We start from the raw sequence: 18274 nt of genomic DNA, 5'->3' as shown, positions 1-18274 counted from the left end.
GAGTAACTGTTGATCTCTGAATGGATCAATTCACTGGCTACGATGTCAGAGGCATTCTGGTTTCTGTGTGTCTTTATTGTTAATCGGACTAAATCAGACTTGTCCAGTGATTGTGAAGTTTGAATAAGGCTTCCAAGTGAGGAAAGGGACACGGTTAGCGTAACAAAGAGCAAATATGAACGCCCCATTTTTTACATTAAATCCCAAAATCTGTAGAACAACAAAGAAGATACAGATGAACACACAGGTACATGAGACAGATATTATATAGATTACAGTCATGTAACTATTCCACGTCAAAACTAGACTTTTAATCTATATTAATAGGATGTAGAAGTTTTACAGTACACTATTTCATATAATTGCAAATTAGTTGACTTTAAAGGTTAAGTAGAGGTGAAGAGTCACACAAATTCCCAGAACATTAATCTGGCGTGACAATCCTGTAAAAGACAATGATTCTACTGTGTATTCCAGTGGGTTTGCACACTCTACAACATCTATAAATGGTTGCTTTCAGTAAAAATACAACCCAGCTTGACAAAAACATGGAAGTTAACAGCATGAACCAGTATGACCAGTCTGTGAGCTTTTGGTCACAAATGTTAAGTTGCCAAGTTACATTCAATGATATGCACATCACAAGAAAGAAAAATCATACATGATTGAAATGATGTATGATTTTGCATCATAATTTTATATACAACATAACATTTTATTTTTTTTAAGTGACAAAATTCCCAAAATACAACCTCAGATGACTTTAGATGAATGATATTTACCTTATGCCTTGTATTCTGATTTACGGTTGAGAAAGTGTACTTGTGCAAATAAAAGCATTAAAAAAGCTTTACAGGCAAGGTAGCCTTTAAATCAAGCGGGCGATTTTCCAACTACATTATATTAACTGTCGTTTCACAACATCACCAAAACACAATTGCTCATTGCCAAAATAATCGGTCCTTTAAACTAAACTAAATATTTTTTAAATGCTCAATAAAACCAAATAAATCAGATGTACCTGTAATTCCTTTTGCTCTTCTTTCTTTTAGTGCATCGTGCACTCCACATCTAGATCTAAAGGATTACATTAAGTAGCAGAAAGTCACATGAAGTGATTATGTGAAGCTAACTAGGCACGCGCTCCCTTGCATTGTTTCATGCCAACATATTTGTTTAATAGCTTTAAACGTGAGGGCCAAACATTACATGAGATATGGCGAATTGGCCAGATTGTATGCATGCTATGTTAAAACATATACAAAAAGACTCTATGTTACAGTCGCCACTTACATAAAAGTCGCTGTGTTTGAATCATTATTGGAAGCAATTTTATTTATTTATTTAAATATTAAGGATATACGTGTATTACTCCCTCAACAGTTTCCAGCAGAGAGCCCCTGCAGTCTGCAGTGAGTGTGGGAATTAACTCTTTCTTATCCAGTGTGTAGCGGACGTCGCCTATGCCCACAGTACATCTGTGTTGGTCCACCTTAAGACGGGCAAGAGGCAGTTTGTTGTGGAGAGAACTGGGGGAGGCCCTCAGCAGCACATGCCTGGCTCTTTAAGGCAGACTGGGTAAGTTAGATTTTGTTAAAGGTACATGCATTCTAATGTTTACAATCACCAGAACATCCATGAAAAGCATTTGTAACACTGTTACAATGTGTATAATTGTTTGTGCAAATTTTAAATGACTCAACTTGGTTTCCAGAGTCTTGTTGTATACAGAGTCAAAGATATGTTTACAAGGGAGGTAGTCTGGCCAAATAAGGTCCATATACTAGCATCTTTCTGAGCTTTCAAAGACGTTTCACAGGTATTGTGGCATTATTGTGACATATTTCAGCAATAAAGATTGAAGTGAATTCAATTTGGTTTCCAATTTAGAGAAACATACCCAATGAGTAGGTCCTTTCATTCAGATTAAATATCCAACAATGTGTCTGTCTATCTATCTGTCTATCTGTCTATCTATCTATCTGACCATACATATTTTCTTTTCAGTTATTAACTCCGCACTCTACTTTTCAGTGCTAGATAATAAAGTAATTAGCAGGTAACATATAATAGTGTATGGTCAGGTAATATATTATGGCTCGAAATCACCCAATAATTGTTTTGGGGATTTTTGATTCAACAAACCAATTATTAAATATGATGAAGCATCACTATCAAAGCCCAAAGTGAAATGCTGGACATGCCTGTAGACCTGAGCCAGCACGGCTCGTGTGAATGCCATGGTGCGCCTCTCAGACTGGGAACTCTCGTTACCAGGACACCGCGGCGGGCCGTCACTGGCTGAGCAGTCTGGAGAGGAGTCGCGTTGTTTTTGGGGCCTAACTTCCGTCATTTTACATCTCACGGGATAAACACGGTGGAGGTTTTCGCATGTGTCGCTGTGAAGTGTAGGTATTTGTAATACCACTCGGGGTTCTAATGGATACATAAATTTGCGCTTTGCTCGGGTTGTGGAACTTGTTTTACACCGTCGCGTGCGCGGACCTGAAATAAGCAGACGTCAGACCTCGCCCGCTCGCTGCTGTTACATTTTTTTTTTATCGCAATCTAATCACCGCATTGTTTGCGATATTATAGCGCCGCTGTACGCGCAATTTACGTGAACGGTGTGGTGACGGTAACTGTTAGACGTTTATCGGCTTTTTAGTTTTAAACACCGTGCCTTGGCGGAAAGGAGAGGATTTGGTTTTATTTAAGGTAGCATGACAGGATCCAGAGCCGTCGAGCTAGCTAGCTAATGTTAGCACGATGTTAGCTAGCTTCACGTTACGTGTGCAATGAATGGACTGCTGCTTTAATATCTGTTCATCTGAGCTACGAGGAAATGCTGATTTGCCCCATTTCACATAAATTAGATATTGCAGTGGCTTTCAGCGGCGTTAAATACAGTTAGCAGTTGCTAGTAAGAGGACTGTTCATATGGGCTGTGACCGAACAGTGCCTCGCTAACATCGGGAAGCTAACTGGCTAACTAGCTGTAACGTTGACACCATTATCATACCGTCGGGACACAAAGTCGTGCAACTGTTTTGTTCGTGCCCTGTAAACATCTACCCAAAATCGTCGGTCGTATTATAACAATTTACCTTTCGCTAAATCTGCCACTGTGATGGCTAACTAGACAAAGTTGAAGCGTAGCTCAGTTATTGTGTTGGACACCAAAATGCACTTTGTCCCGTGCACCAACGTCCACCTATTGAACCAGCAGATATTAAAATGACATTAGTCAGCTAATTATGAAGTACCTATATAAATTAACTCTCCCTCTGCTTGCGAATATTCGTCGTTATATGTTTGTGCTTTCATTGCATTGGAAATATGAGCAGTTTTGGACTTGGCGTTAATTTGATTCTGTTGGAAAATGCATCTTTCTAGGTCAATTGAGGATGAATGATCAGGACAGTGGGGTGGTCTCCTTTGATGAGTATGTCCGGCAGAAAGCCCGCACTGTTCCTCAGCACAGGATGAAGGAGTTCCTGGAGTCCCTCGCCAAGGGCCCAGAGGTGCTGCAGGAGTTCAGCCAGCAGGGAGGGGCCGCCACCACCACAGCCATGGTGTACCAGCAGCAGGGTACCAACTGTGTGTACACAGACAGCACAGAAGTGGCTGGCTCTCTCTTAGAGCTGGCAGGTCCGGTAAGAGCTGGTCTCTTAAAAAAAAACAACCATTATTTTTATTTATATATATATATATATATATATATATATATATATATATATATATATATATATATCTCAAATTATATTATTGATTTTCTTCTCTGTGGTGCAATCTGCTACACTTCATACATGTAAATGCTTTATGACCGGTACAGGTCACCTCGGCAGAAATTTCACCCCATCTGTCTGTGCATCAAGAGTCTGAACAGCAGCTTCAAGTACAGGTTGGTTTGTATGCCAATGCCACTTCTTATAGTATGTCATACTGTGTTTTAAATGCACAAGACAAACACTTCCATGATTCACTGCCAAGAGGAAAACAAACCAGAAGGCAGTGTGGTGTTTTGAGTCTTTAAGTTAAGTTGGTGAAGTGACTTTGCTCTTTCAGCTCTGATACTTTCACCTACTTAATGATTAGAGAAGAAGAGGAAGGATTTTACAATTTAAACTCAAGATCAACATTTTGTTGATCTTGATTCTGTTAATCAGTTTTTCATTATTCCCTTTGAGAATATAACAGCCATTCTACTGCTGATGCATTTTAAAATGTTCATAGTAATATATTATATTGTTGGTGCTATTGGGTAACTCCAAATCTGCAATTGTAATGATAAATTGAATACAATTCATATTTTTTTTTAATTTAAAGTGACTCGTTAATCTATTCAGTAAAACATTTACTTAATTATTTTCTACTGGTTATTAGCCTCTCTGTTACCTACTGGTTGCTTGGCGGCATGTGGGTACACATTAAAATGGATCAATCATTCGCCTTCTCTCTCCTACTGCACTTGTGACTGTCACTCTGTATTTACTTTTTTATATATGACTTAAGCCAATCCTGGAAAATTCCACAATCGACCATTAACCTATATTGTAATTTCACTATAACAAAAAACACACAGTTGTGTAACTTTTTCTGTGACGAACAGATAATTTCTTTGATTTGTGTCAATACAACTGATGTGGTGACTGTTCGACCTGCTCATTGTTGATAGCTTTATTGATTGATTTTGTAGCAGAGCAGCTTCACATTTTATTATAAAAAATGTAATATTGTAAATGTATTCATCTAAATTCACAAGTTGTTTTTTTCCTCAGAAAACAGTAGTTCACAGTGTATCAGTGAAAAGTAAGGAAAGCTATTTATTGATTTGACTGCTGACTGGCCTGTTTATTTTCCCTACCCTCTTACTCTGTGCCAGGTTCAGATTCAGGAACAACAAGGCCAAACAGTTGGCCAGGTGCTTCAGGTGTCCTCTCCCTCTCAGCAGGACCTACAGGGAATCTCCACAGCCCACTTTGTCCAGCAGGGAGAGCTCACAGAGGAGCAGCAGCAGCAGGTACAGGATTTCTTTGAACAGTCGCCCATATCAAGTGCATCTCTGTGATGCTAACCTGTGACTATGTCAACTGTGTTCCACAGATTCAGGCACAGCTGGTTGCAGCTGTAGCTGGAGGACATCAAATCCAGTTGTCAAGTGGACAACAAATCCAATTGTCAAGTGGACAACAAATCCAGTTAGGAACGCAGCATATTCAGCTGCCAGGCGGCCAGCAAATTCAACTTGAGGCCGGCCAACATATTCAACTCCATGATGGCCAGCAAATTCAGCTACAGGGTGGCCAACAAATTCAGTTACAGAGTGGCCAACAGATTCAGCTACCGGGTGGCCAGCAAATTCAGCTACAAGGAGGCCAGCAAATTCAACTTCCAGGTGGCCAACAAATTCAGCTACAGGGTGGCCAGCAAATTCAACTTCCAGGTGGCCAACAAATTCAGCTACAGGGTGGCCAGCAAATTCAACTTCCAGGTGGCCAACAAATTCAGCTACAGGGTGGCCAACATATTCAGCTTCAGGGAGGCCAACATATTCAACTACAAGATGGTCAACAGATCCAGATTCAGACCATAGAGGCCATGTCTCATTCGCAGCAACAGGACTCTTCCAGGGAGGCAGAGAGGAGATCCGGCACTGTCTCAACTGTTCTCCAACCTGCTAAAAAACGTAAGGTGGATGTCCCTCTTGCTGTGTCGTACGCTGTTCCACAGGGCCAACAGATGGCCACAGTTCTAGCCATTCCTCAAGGGCAGCAGCAAAGCTATGTGTCCCTACGACCAGATTTGCTCACTGTTGACAGTGCACAACTGTACAGCACAACAGGAACCATCACAGGTCCTACAGGTGAGACTTGGACCATCCCGGTATACTCCACTCCACAGCAGCAGGGGGTAACTCACATTGCCATACCACAGGACACATACAACACAATGCAAGTTACCACCACCAACGGTAAGGACAAAATGTCCCCTAATTCCTCCTCAAGGTGCACAGATGTGCAGTCGGTCTCCACTGGAACACAGGAGGAAATTGTACAGACCCTGTTCCCCGCTCAGTTTATGAACGGGAACATTCACATCCCTGTGGCAGTGCAGACTGTGGGAGGGACTTACAACACTACACAGTCGGTACACATATGGGACCCAAATCAACAGCAGAGTCAAGTAGAAGACGGACAAGAACAGCAGCTCCATCTGCAGGTTCGAATTGACCTTTTCATTAACTGATATGCCCTATGTTGTGTACCCTGTTTTTACATAGCTTAATGCATAAAATAGATAAGCAATTTAAAAATGTCTTATACTGTGATGAGGATGAAAAACATGGAAGACATGTATCGTTAAAGTCCGAAAATAGTTGAAAACTATTAATACCTGAAATCTACCAATTTAAAACTCCTGATAGGGTTTGAAATTGCCCTGGAGTCTGTTTAACTTGTGATTTTTACACTCTCATTACAAAGATGCATTTCAGCCTTGCTGCCATTTTTTTCTCACAATGAATTAACTGACGCTTTTATTTTGGTCTCCTGCAGGGCCACATGGAGTCTGAGGGTCAGGCTGAACCACCTACAGAGATTATGGTTCCAATCTGTCTCAAGCCAGAGGAAGGCCTAGAAGTCTGGCGCCTTTGGGTCAAGCGAAAAAACGCGGAGCTAAACAAGCAGGAAAAGACTAAGCTTGCACCCATCGGACGTATGTTTGAGCACACATTCATATTTGACATATGAATGTAGATGGATTGATTGATTTAACTTTCAGTTTTGATTCCTAATGTATTCACTGTACATATGGTTCTTTATAACTTTTATTCTGCTTAAAACTGAGAATGTAGCACATTTCCTTAATAGCACAAACAAAAACCTCGCCTCTGCTTGTCTCTGTGTGTTAGGTCGTCAGCCACTGCGTTTTCAAGAAGACTTGGTGTCCAGCGCAGTAGCGGAGCTAAACTTGGGTCTCTCCCTGATGACACAGGAGGCACGAGGATCAGACGAAGAGCAGTTCACATCCGATGTTCTATACTATGTTTTTTTGTGTATACAAAAGGTTAGTATCCGAATGCTCAATGATGTATGAGGCCAAAAAAAGGTATTCTTTAAGATTTAACCAGCTTTTTGTCTTCTTCTACCCAGTATCTCTTTGAAAATGGACGTGTGGATGATATTTTCTCTGATCCGTATTACACACGTTTTTGTGGGTGTTTACACAAAATCCTGGATGGTTGGAAACCCAGTGTCCATCCTTTAGGTAAGTGAGAATTGACATAATTGAATTCATTGTCTTATTGAAATAATTGCTCATTGTTTTTTTTTATCTTAGGTTATGTCATCCCAAGTCACGTGACAGAGGAGATGCTGTGGGAGTGCAAACAGCTTGGTGCACATTCACCAGCCACATTGCTCACAACTCTAATGTATTTCAACACTAAGTGAGTAACCTCGTCTCAGCACCGAATTGCCCAAATCTGTTCTCTTAAATTACAGGTGTATATTTGAGATGTAATTATTGTATGTGGTTTGTCACAGGCATTTCCACCTGACGACACCTGAACAGCACATGAAAGTAGCTTTCTCGAAGGTCCTAAGACACACAAAGAAGAATCCCGCTAATGCCAAGGACAAAGCAACCAGCATCCGCCTTCTGAAAGGACAAGGCCCAAACAGCGCAGGACAGAAAGGTGCTCAAAACAGTAAGCCACTTGTGTAAATCTCGCTATGAGTCACAACATTTGATAACAGAAGTTCCTGTTGCCGACCTATTATGTCTGTTTCAGGAACTGATGACATGTATGAAGAACAAGCCGAGGATCCTGAGAATCCCCTTCGCTGCCCTATTAAACTTTATGACTTTTATCTTTTCAAATGGTGAGTGACTCAACCACATGCATCCTGTGTGATCAATCTTGGAGGAGAAAAAAAATGACTCTTTTTCTTTCTTGAACCTTTTCTAGTCCTCAAAGCGTGAAGGGGCGTAATGACGCATACTACATGACTCCAGAGCCGGTCGTTGCACCGAACAGCCCAATGTGGTACTCATCTCAGCCCCTCACGACTCAGCAAGTGGAGCATGTGCTTGCCCGCATCATTGTGGTCCGAGAGATCCAGGAGATCATCGCCATTGGTCCTGATGTCATGAGCTAAATTGAGAGGACTGACTGGACTCGTGGGAATTTGGTCTCCTGTCACTGATTGTTGACTATGCAGTATCCATCCTGGCTCTATAAACCCCAATGACCATCATCTCAAATCAAAGGGATCAATCATTATTTCTCTCTGAAGAGTGCATCACAACAGCAAATATTTTCTTTTCTATTTTCAGGCGTTTTTTCTCTTGACAACCTTTTTTAAGCCATTGCCTCTGTAACCTTTTAAACTGGCAAGTAAGGGAGACTTTAGTCACAGCCCTGCTGGACTAAGATTGACCTCTGAGCTTGGCAGATGTTGTACATTTTCCTGTAAAAGTATCAAAACAATATGAGGATATTTAACCCATCACTACTTAACCTCACAGACCATTTACCAAATAGTCTCTTCAAAGTCCAACGACATGACATCTTAATGGACAGTTACAGGGACCACTTCTCACAATTATTTTGTTTGTATACTGACTGCATTTTGGACCATGTATCGATATGTTCAAAGCTGAGAACTTGTGCCTGTTTAAAAAAAAATGTCATAATTTATGCTTGTGGATCATTGAGTGAGTTGATCCTCAGATATTCACAAAGTCAAAGTGCTATATTATAGTCATTCAGGAGATTGGAAACATTTTTTCTCAGGTCAAAGCTAGTGATTTGAACATCCATAAAGGAGTTTTGCCAACTTATTCCTGTATGTATGTATAGTAGGTTATTAAACGGAACATACAGATGGAAACGCCTTTGTTTAGCTAACCGTGTTGATCCTTGTATCAAAAGTCATGACAGTTGAAGAATGAGGAGTATGTAGGGTTGTGGAAATGTAACCCTGAACTTTGAAATAAGGATTAGTCGGGGGGCCTTTTCAAGAATGACTTGTCACACAAACCGTATCCGAACCCTGTTGGTGCCTCCCGTGAAATGACATGTACATTTTAATTTGGATTACTAGGTTGACAAAAATAGTTGTGATACAGTTTTGCTTCATTTGTTTATTACTAAAAATGAGTTGTATAGCGTTCAGTAATTTTCCGTCTGATTATTTTATATGGCTTCATAAGCGAGGATGATGTATTTTTGTGGGTCAACCTGGATGTTAACCTCACACTAAAGCCAACAGTTTTTCCATTTGATAAAATAAGCTCTCAGGAAAACTGAATAGTTGTTAGGTTATGTTACTTAAGATAATCTTTAAAAATGAACAAAACTTGAGTATAATTCAGATTAGTGACAGGATTGTCAACTCAAACACATTGAAAGTGTGACTTAAGTCAATTAGTGTTGTAACATGAAATTACAAAAGGTAAAACCTTTAGAGAAATGCAATCCCAAAATTAACACATTTTATACCATGAGATCAGTTTCGAAAGACTAACGGCTTTTTTTTACACCTGATATCTATAACTCAATCGATATACATGCACATTTAATTCATAATAAACCGCTGACATCTAAAACTAGTGTAGAAATAATGACTGCAGAAAAAACAATATGGTTCATATGATCGAGGGTATTTGAAACTAACCACCGCCTTGTGGTTGTCTGTTCAAAACGTCAAACCCTCATGATTGTATCAAACTAGAAGATAGTTGTGTGACATTGTAATTAATAACCTTTGAATGCTTGAGTGCAAGACATTCGGTCAAGGCGTTCCTGAGATGTAGCATAACAGGAATGGGACGGAGGTCACAGTGACCATGACAACCCAAACCCAGTGGGTGTGTGTTAAACGGTCCTAAATGAGTTATACGTGGAGCAAGACGTTTTCAGTGCTTCAAAATGTATTTGTGAAAAACTTGCAATGTGTCTCCAACAGGTCTGTCGATCAGCAGAACAAAACTATGTAGAACATTTAATCAAAAGGTAAGTTTGATGTGCACACAAACAAGGGGGATTCTGATTATTTTATGGTTACATTTTCTGCAACCTCAGGTTGCAGAAAATGTAACCAGTAGATCTGTCACACGCAACTGTGGCCGGCCTTCCAGTTGAGAGACTGCAGAAGGATCCGACACCTGATGCTTCAGATGGCTGGAGAGTCGCTGTCTAAACGAAAGGCCTTCAGTAAAGCGCAACTAACTGCCATGACAGACTGAGCTTTATTCTGCCTGACTGGCATATATGCCATATACACATGTTGTAGAATAAAGGTATTATTGATGGGACAATTCATTTATTACACACATTACCAAACTAGTTCAGGTTTGCAAATTCATATTTCTGTTTATGCAGCAGATAGGAGGATTTAGACTTCAGGTTTTCTGTAAACTCAACAGTGGAGGGGTACCTGTCTTCCTTTTATTATGTAGATTCAATCTTTTTACATGATTTCTCCTCTCATATCATTTTGTGTTTCACCAGTCATATCATTATTCAAGTCATGTGGTTGCATTGGTTGTTTATATTAAATAGGTGTAGCCACACCTGTTTCAGAACACGTTTTAATATTTCCTCCCTTGTTTTTATATTTTAGAGATCCAGTCGCTGAGGGATAGACTGAATGTTCTGAAGACTGTCTTGCTTTTTCTCATCCGAGCCGGAAGAGGAACAAACACCATGGCAAAGCTTTCTGTTCATAATATTGTGGAGTCTGAAGCATCAGGGACCAGACTGGACACTGGAGGGTGTTTTGTCTGTACTGCAAGAATATTATTGTCACATTTCAGACAATGTGATGTCAAACCATTTTTTTTACATTTATTTAAAACCTCAAAAACATTTAAATCTTTCAAACACGTGTCAACCACAGACTTTATTTAAGGAATCTAAACAAAAACCCTTCAAACAAAAAAAAGGACTTTGAGACAAAAGAACCGGAAGGACAATAATGCAAACATATTTCTGTGTTTTAGGACAGCAGCACTCTCTCTATAAGCCAGCATAGTATCTTATTATTTCACATTTAACTTAAATGGCACACATGATACACTTTTCCCCGATGTTGCAGTCTGACATCATTCGCCACAAATGTCCAATTCATTTAGATATACTTGAATTGCTGAAGTGGTTATTTATAGTCCTTTTCATCAGGAAAAGTTAAACACAGTCGTTTCAATGTTTGTGTAAAGTATTTTGGGATGGGACAGGCCACACTTATGTCGGCTAGATTAGTTCCTGACAGCTTCATCTGTCGAGCAAGTGCATGAAGAGGAAGGTGCCGGATCTTGCTTTGTTCCAGTCCGAGCTTTTCCAGCACACGTTCAGGTAATTTCTGTGCATCAAAATGAACATATTAGTGATTTCTTATTTAAGACACTGATACTTAGTGACAAAAAACTGAGCTAATGCAGGAATGTAGGTTCTCCTATTCTGTTTTTATATGTTGAATAATATACACAGGTGCAAGCAACAAAAATGTATGTTCCACACTTGACATGCTGGTGAAGTAAATGACCCAGCAGATTTAAAAAGCCAATGTTTTGGATGCCAACCGGGTAGGTTTAAGAATCAGTAAGAACCTAACAGTTGCTGGTTTTCCCAAGGCCTCAATCTGTGTGGTTTCATAGTGGTACAATGAGAAGCCTAGTCAAAATGTGTGCTGTGTGGGAGGGAGATGAAAATACAAGATGCAGGTTGGCTCATCCCCAGCTCATAGTGAGAAGGTTAACAGATATGCCTCAGTTTGTTCTCCTTGGATCAACGCTGAGATCAAAGAGCAGCTGATGATACAACACTCTTTTTAAGGGGCATTTGCTGATTGTTAGTGTAATGCCGCTGACATTCGTTACTTGTAAACCTGTTCCATGTAAACATATTTTACCTGCGGTGCCAGTTTGTTCGAGTGGGAATATTTATGGTCACCAAGAATGGGGCATGTCAGACCAAGTGCCATGTGAACTCTCATCTGGTGTTTCACTCCTGTGGACATAAGAAAGCAGACATGTCGAGCAAACATAAATACATTTGAACCAAAATGAATCTGTATTTAATTCTTGTGACAAAAAAACTAAACACCAATCTTACCAGTAAAAGCCTGGAGCTCCACAAGGCTGCAACCACTGCTGCTGTCCAACACTCTGTACTTGGTCACTGCAGATTGTGCTTGCCGATGGGCGCGGACTTTGGTCATACCGTCGCCAGCATCATTCATTCTGAAAAGAGGACTGAGAGACATCTGAAAAAAGAAATGATAAGAATACGTTCAAATGAAGAGTTGAACTTCAAGATCGGTCATTATTAAATGGTAAATTAATATATTACTTGAAACCACTGACTTACAGTAGCTATTTAAGCCCATATGCAGAACATCTTGACCAAAATAATTTGTTCAGTTTACTGTAGCTCTTTGCATTTGTAAAGCCTAAAACTGGTACTATTACAGCAACTACAGCAATTATTATAATATTTGCAATATTTTTTTTCTGTCAGATGTTACCTGTTGAAGAACAAATTATTACAGCATTAAAACCACAGAAGAAGAAACACCTTGTAGTGTGGTCGAGGGCCCATGACCTCTCTCTCTATGATGGGAATGTCAATCACTCCTTCTGATGGAACAGGTACACCGACTGTGATGACCCTGCGCAGGAGCAGTAGATACATGAAAGCTCACAAACATTAAAAAAAAAAAAAAAAAGGTAACCTCTTTTTGTCCATCCCCACATTACAACTGCGTCTCACCAGTACTTTCTTTCCACTTGGTTATTTCTGTTAAGGTTGAGTATTTGCTCCACTACTTTTTCACTCCTGGCCAGCAGGAAAGCGCCAGTTATTTCCTTCTCCAGCTTCAGACAAGGGAACAGCTGAGAATCAGACTTGATCTTAATGCCAGCCATCATTTTGGAGAGAACAGGAAGCACAGAGGAGATGGATGTTGCCCCACTGTCATCTGAGAACAACAACCACAAATGGGTGATCCAGATTCTCCAACTTCAGCAGTATTTTACATTTCTACCCAATAGTGTGCATGTAAAACCTATTCCTCTACCGATACTGTAATACTGGACTGCATGCTCTTGTCATTAGTATACCACCATGCCAATATATCATCAGACCAATATTACTTGCAAATATTTGCAGTATGGGCACTAAAGTATTGCATGTTGGCAGATATAGAAAGCAATATAGGTCGGCAATTTAAAATGTGCATCCATTATCCATTAATCTACAGAATATGTTGTTTGGTTTATATCAGAAAACAGTGAAACCAGATCCAAAGATGACTATTTCAAATTGCTGTTTCTTTTCCAAACAATAGTCCAAAACAGAGATATTCAAGATAACCAAAAGAAGACAGACACGTTGCTTAAAGAATGACAAACAATTAATTCAAAAGTATTCCGTCAAACTGATCAACTAATCGTTTCGGCTCCTAAGAAATCACCATTCATGTTGTATTTACAAGACGTGTAACATAAGCTCTATTTTACTCTACCGTTACACACTCAGTGTTCATCGGTGTAAATCAAGGACGCTCACCTCTGACAGGAACACCGTACGGTTTGTTGATCACGACCACATCTTTGTCCTCGTACAGCACGCCTCTGTGGAGGTGTTTGGCCAGCACGTTGGGGTGAACGTGTTGCAGCTGCAGACTGAACCGCTTCAGCTCCATCACCCTCTTCTGCTGGCCCGACAGCTCAGGCTTCTCCGCCTGTGGCTGCGACCTATCCTGCTGCACCTTCTGCGCCAGGTCAATCGCCCTCAGCCGGGGCTTCTCTGTCGTGTCTTCAGAGCCTGGAGCCGGTTTAGCGGCGGCGGCGGCATGGCTACGGCTGCGGGAGTTGGCCGGTGGTTTGACCCGAGAGAAGGCGATGCTCAGGCCGGATTTAAAGTCACTACAAGCTATTCTTCTACAGTTGTTCATTGTGGAGTGGAGTTGGACCGTTCACATGAGCTTAGAGAGACAAACAAACTCCAGAGGACACATGTTCTCCGTTTCCTGCTTCCGACTTCCGGGCTGCACCTTTCAGAATAAAAGGCAAGAAAAACGCAGACACATTATTTAATGCTAGAAAATACAGAAAGTGAGTTAATATTAAATATAGAAAATGTAAGAAAAATACAACAAATAAACAAAATATAGAAAAAAATGTATAGACAATACAAAAGTAATACAATTCAGAATGTGAGTAACAAAAATACAAAAAAGTGAATACAAAAATGAGTCTTGGTAAAACATACACTCGTTCCGTCAAATAAGTGTACTTGGGGGATCTTAAACAAATCACAAAAACAACTCGCATTTTTTGCTCACAATTTAGTCTAGCTGCTCCAAACAAAAAATAAATAAAACCTCGGTTATGGTAGAAAAACATATTAGGCTACTGACCTTCAAAACCAATTGTAAACACGGGATTGAAAATCGTAACGAACCTATGCATGCAGCAACCACTTCCTGTCACCGTGTGTCGTATTTCCTGTTTCTTACAATAGGTGTGCTTCTTTTCATCCCACCACTCGCCGATTTGTTGAAGCCCGTGAACGTAACGGTGACTGAGAACCCCGCCCCTCTCCCCGGGCAGAATTGGCGGGCAAATCGAACATATCGTCGTCACGCCGAGATGGTCCACTATTGCATGTTGTTACATTTGATAGTATTTTGTTAATGAAAATGTAAGATTGTATTTTCCGTCGAGGCTTCTAAATGGTATCGCTCGTGGATTGCTCGCGAAAAACGACTCGCGGGCTTCATTGAATGAGAGGAAGCTGATGGAGAGGTCTTTTTTTAGGTTTCACACGATATTTGCTACCTTGTCGCGAAAGCTGCAGACATGAAGATCACAGATGGTGTGTTGAGAAGTTTTAGGGTTGCCCGAACATATCGAGAAAATGCACAGAAAGTCAACTGTGTGGACTTCAGCCCAAATGGTGAAAATGCAATAGCAAGTAGCGACGACGACTGCATTGTGTTATACGACATCCGAGAAGGAAAGTAAGTGGAAATATCATCAATACATTAAAAACAGCAACTGCCTCATGCATTTACGCCCCAAAATGAATGAAAAGCATGATCAATTCCCATTTACATTGTTTAAATATCCTAAGATGAATGGGTCCACATGAATGTGTGGACCCACTTCATTGATTGTTTATTGGTTTAATAATTGCTTAATGCATTACAAACTGGTTTAAATATTCTGTCCTTCCTCAGACCTGAAAGGACCCTGTTCAGCAAGAAGTATGGAGTCGACCTCATCCACTACACACATGGGGACGCACATACAGTCGTCTACAGCTCCAACAAACTAGATGGTAATAACGCATGTGTCACGTCAGCTGCTGGCACAAAGCACCGAACACACGTTATAAACTAAAATATATACAAATGTATGTGCTGTCATATTTTTTGGAAAATAAAATATTGATTTTGTGACTTGTAGATACCATCCGATATTTGTCGCTCACTGACAACAAGTACATCAGGTATTTCCCAGGTCACACTGCAAGGTTAGTACAAAAGGAAGGAAATAAATGTGTCATAGTGTGAATGAATGGGAATAACGTGGACTATTTCCACTCACAAAGCAATTATGAATACAAAGGATGCACATTATGTGGAAAAGTACCATCCAAATGTATGCACATTAGGGCTGCAATCACAACTATTTCCATAATCGATAAATCTGCAAATTATTTTGTTGGTTAATCCAAAATGTATTTGGTCTATAAAACATAAGAAAACAGCTAAAAATGCTTATCCCAATCCATCCAATGCCATGTTTTTTTCATCTCAAGTCAGAAGAAGTTACAATGTGCATTTACACATGATTTTAAGATGTACATGTTGTACTCCCTACATCTGTCAAGTTGCTATTTTAATAAGCTCATAACAAATAAGGAAAAAATACATTCAATTAAAGTTGTACACATACACAAAGAAAGATCTATTCCTCAAATAACACAGAATATTAGCATGTTTACCTATTTATTTTCTCCACAGCAACCGTCACTCAGTTCCCCACAGTCATCATTATGTTTCATTGGTCTTATCTGTTCTTTTTTCTAGCTTCTCTAGATTGATGGTTTATTGTTTAATGGTTAAAGTTTGTTTCTTTTGTGATTTTAGAGTGATAGCTCTCTCAATGTCACCAGTAGATGATACATTTATCTCGGGCTCGTTGGACGAAACAATCCGGATCTGGGATCTGCGCGCTCCAAACTGTCAAGTGAGCAGTCAAACCGGCACATTCCACTTCCTCGCTCTGAGGACAGTTACTCAAGTGTATAATTACAGCTACTGCTACAGCTTGTTAGTGCAAGTCTTACCAGATTATTACACATTCATTATAATTATTGCACATCATTAGGTTTCAACCCCCTTGTTTAATGGGCATCCGTACTTTGACCACTGGGTGTCCCCAGACCTGCTGTAGGAACCACTGCTACACTTGTATCTGCCCTCTCAACAAAAACATTACAAATATATCCAAATCTAGACTTCCTGTTGCTCCTTCTTACTCTTTTTTTTTCTTTGTATTTCTTTGTATGTGTTTGTGTTTCAGGGTTTGACTAATCCTCTTGGGAAACCAGTATGTTCATTTGACCCTGATGGGCTGATATTTGCTGCAGGGGTAGAATCCAAGGCCATTAAACTGTACGACCTCCGGGCTTTTGACAAGGTAAAATGCAGATTACTATGTGCGCTGTGCTTTGTTGCTTTATTTATGTTTTACTGTATTATTAATACATGTGATCTCTCTTGGAAAAGGGTCCCTTTGCCTCCTTTGGTATGAGGTTTAATCGTGTCTGCGACTGGACTGGACTCAAATTCAGTAATGACGGGAAACAGATTCTCATCGCCACCAATGGAGGGATGATCCGTGTCCTGAATGCTTTCAATGGATCTGTGCTGCACACTTTTTCTGTAAGAGATGTAGAGTAATTTAATCACATTGGCACAAACCTACTAAATAACACCAGTCTGTATATTATTATTATATTATATGAATACTTGTCTATCTTTGCTTATGTTAAGGGGTACAACAACAGCAAAGGGATCTCCTTAGAGGCCTGCTTCACTCCAGACTCTCAGTTTGTCATGATTGGTAAACCTGAATATTATTAATTTTGGTCTCTTCCGGTAAGATCTCTGTTGCGACCGTGTTAACATGTGTCTTGCTGTGCAGGTTCAGAGGACGGGAGAGTCCATGTGTGGAGCACTGAGAGTGGGATGAAGGTTGCTGTGCTGGATGGGAAACACCCTGGACCCATCAACACTCTGCAGTTCAACCCCAGATACATGACGTTTGCCAGCGCCTGCACTAACATGGTGAGATCAAACGTATTGTGTCCGTCTGTACAGCGGCTGCTGCTGGACGAGTTGCTATGAACAGAATGCTTGTTTCTTATTTTCTTCTTCGTTTCTCTTTACAGACATTTTGGCTGCCGTGTAGTGACGAAACATAAAGGGACGTTTCCAAAGAAGAGTCTTCGTTGTTGAACACATCGGACCATTCAGTGATGTAGCATTATGCGTTGGACTGCTTTCCTTGGTTCGATTGTCCACAAGAACAGTTGTACTTTAATCATTTTTACCTGCAGTATTTTTTACTTTGAAAAGGGTTGATGCCACTAGTACAACACAATTCCACAGACCTCAGTGTTTGTTTTTATTGCCATGCAGTACTTTATATTCTTTCAACATTTTACTTCTTATATTTAAAATATTTCATTTTTAAAGACTGCGTTTTTCACTTCATGTCATGGTATTTAACTAATTAATAATCAGTGTTTCATTTTTTATAATAAAGGGTTTTAGATTAAATAAGAGCTACTGTTTTATCATACTTTAGATACATCGTAATGTACAGTACTACGGCTCGAACTAAAGGTTATTTTCATTACCAATTAATCTGACATTTCATGGTATTTTGTTTTTTTGACAAATGTATAAAATGTTCAGACAATGGAGATAATTCTGAATCATCTTCCTGAAGCTTAAAGTTACTTTTTCCCATTGTTTTTGTCAGTTGTCAGTTTACTGTCACATAAGACAAAGAAAAGCTGCAAATCCTCAAATTTGAGAAGCAAAAGAAGAAAAAGGCAAACTATTCATTTATTGTCAAAATACTTGTTAATAAATGTTCCCTTGAATGACTGATTGGTTAATTGTTTCAACTTTATACATTACCAATAAATGGGTCCCATTCTCTAAGAAAATGTGGATTTTTCCTA

General features: G+C 39.8%; 3 protein-coding genes across 5 annotated transcripts; 2 read left to right on the top strand and 1 right to left on the bottom strand.

Moving 5' to 3' along the window:
* Positions 1 to 2272: 2272 nt before the first annotated feature.
* On the top strand, positions 2273 to 9181 carry LOC137796683 (transcriptional regulator QRICH1-like). 3 transcript variants are annotated; one of them, XM_068594758.1, is made up of 12 exons: positions 2273 to 2408; positions 3397 to 3656; positions 3836 to 3904; positions 4886 to 5023; positions 5107 to 6222; positions 6558 to 6717; positions 6914 to 7068; positions 7155 to 7269; positions 7342 to 7450; positions 7548 to 7699; positions 7796 to 7886; positions 7973 to 9181. In XM_068594758.1, exons 2-12 carry the CDS (start codon positions 3408 to 3410, stop codon positions 8160 to 8162), a joined length of 2544 nt encoding a protein of 847 aa, XP_068450859.1. In that variant the 5' UTR covers positions 2273 to 2408; positions 3397 to 3407; the 3' UTR covers positions 8163 to 9181. The 3 variants fall into 3 exon arrangements, with proteins under 3 accessions (XP_068450859.1, XP_068450857.1, XP_068450858.1); XM_068594756.1 differs by having other exon boundaries at positions 7548 to 7711; XM_068594757.1 differs by lacking the exon at positions 2273 to 2408 and adding an exon at positions 2564 to 2718 and having other exon boundaries at positions 7548 to 7711.
* A 1413-nt stretch (positions 9182 to 10594) lies between these two features.
* On the bottom strand, positions 10595 to 14489 carry LOC137796504 (pseudouridylate synthase RPUSD4, mitochondrial-like). The gene is made up of 7 exons (XM_068594473.1): positions 14430 to 14489; positions 13577 to 14063; positions 12779 to 12986; positions 12584 to 12677; positions 12122 to 12272; positions 11919 to 12016; positions 10595 to 11369 (listed from the first exon to the last, which is right to left on the bottom strand). The coding sequence occupies exons 2-7, from the start codon at positions 13962 to 13964 to the stop codon at positions 11166 to 11168; spliced, it is 1143 nt and encodes a 380-aa protein (XP_068450574.1). The 5' UTR covers positions 13965 to 14063; positions 14430 to 14489; the 3' UTR covers positions 10595 to 11165.
* Positions 14490 to 14669: 180 nt separating this feature from the next.
* LOC137796525 (WD repeat-containing protein 82-like) lies at positions 14670 to 18235 on the top strand. The gene is made up of 9 exons (XM_068594505.1): positions 14670 to 15032; positions 15252 to 15352; positions 15481 to 15547; positions 16167 to 16266; positions 16603 to 16719; positions 16809 to 16964; positions 17076 to 17145; positions 17227 to 17369; positions 17474 to 18235. The coding sequence occupies exons 1-9, from the start codon at positions 14872 to 14874 to the stop codon at positions 17504 to 17506; spliced, it is 948 nt and encodes a 315-aa protein (XP_068450606.1). The 5' UTR covers positions 14670 to 14871; the 3' UTR covers positions 17507 to 18235.
* Positions 18236 to 18274: the final 39 nt, after the last annotated feature.

The sequence above is a fragment of the Clinocottus analis genome, unplaced genomic scaffold (genome assembly GCF_023055335.1).
Source record: "Clinocottus analis isolate CAN_PGR_092001 unplaced genomic scaffold, fCliAna1.0.p SCAF_3, whole genome shotgun sequence".
NCBI lineage: Eukaryota > Metazoa > Chordata > Actinopteri > Perciformes > Cottidae > Clinocottus > Clinocottus analis.
This window is presented reverse-complemented; position numbering and strand designations above follow the sequence as displayed.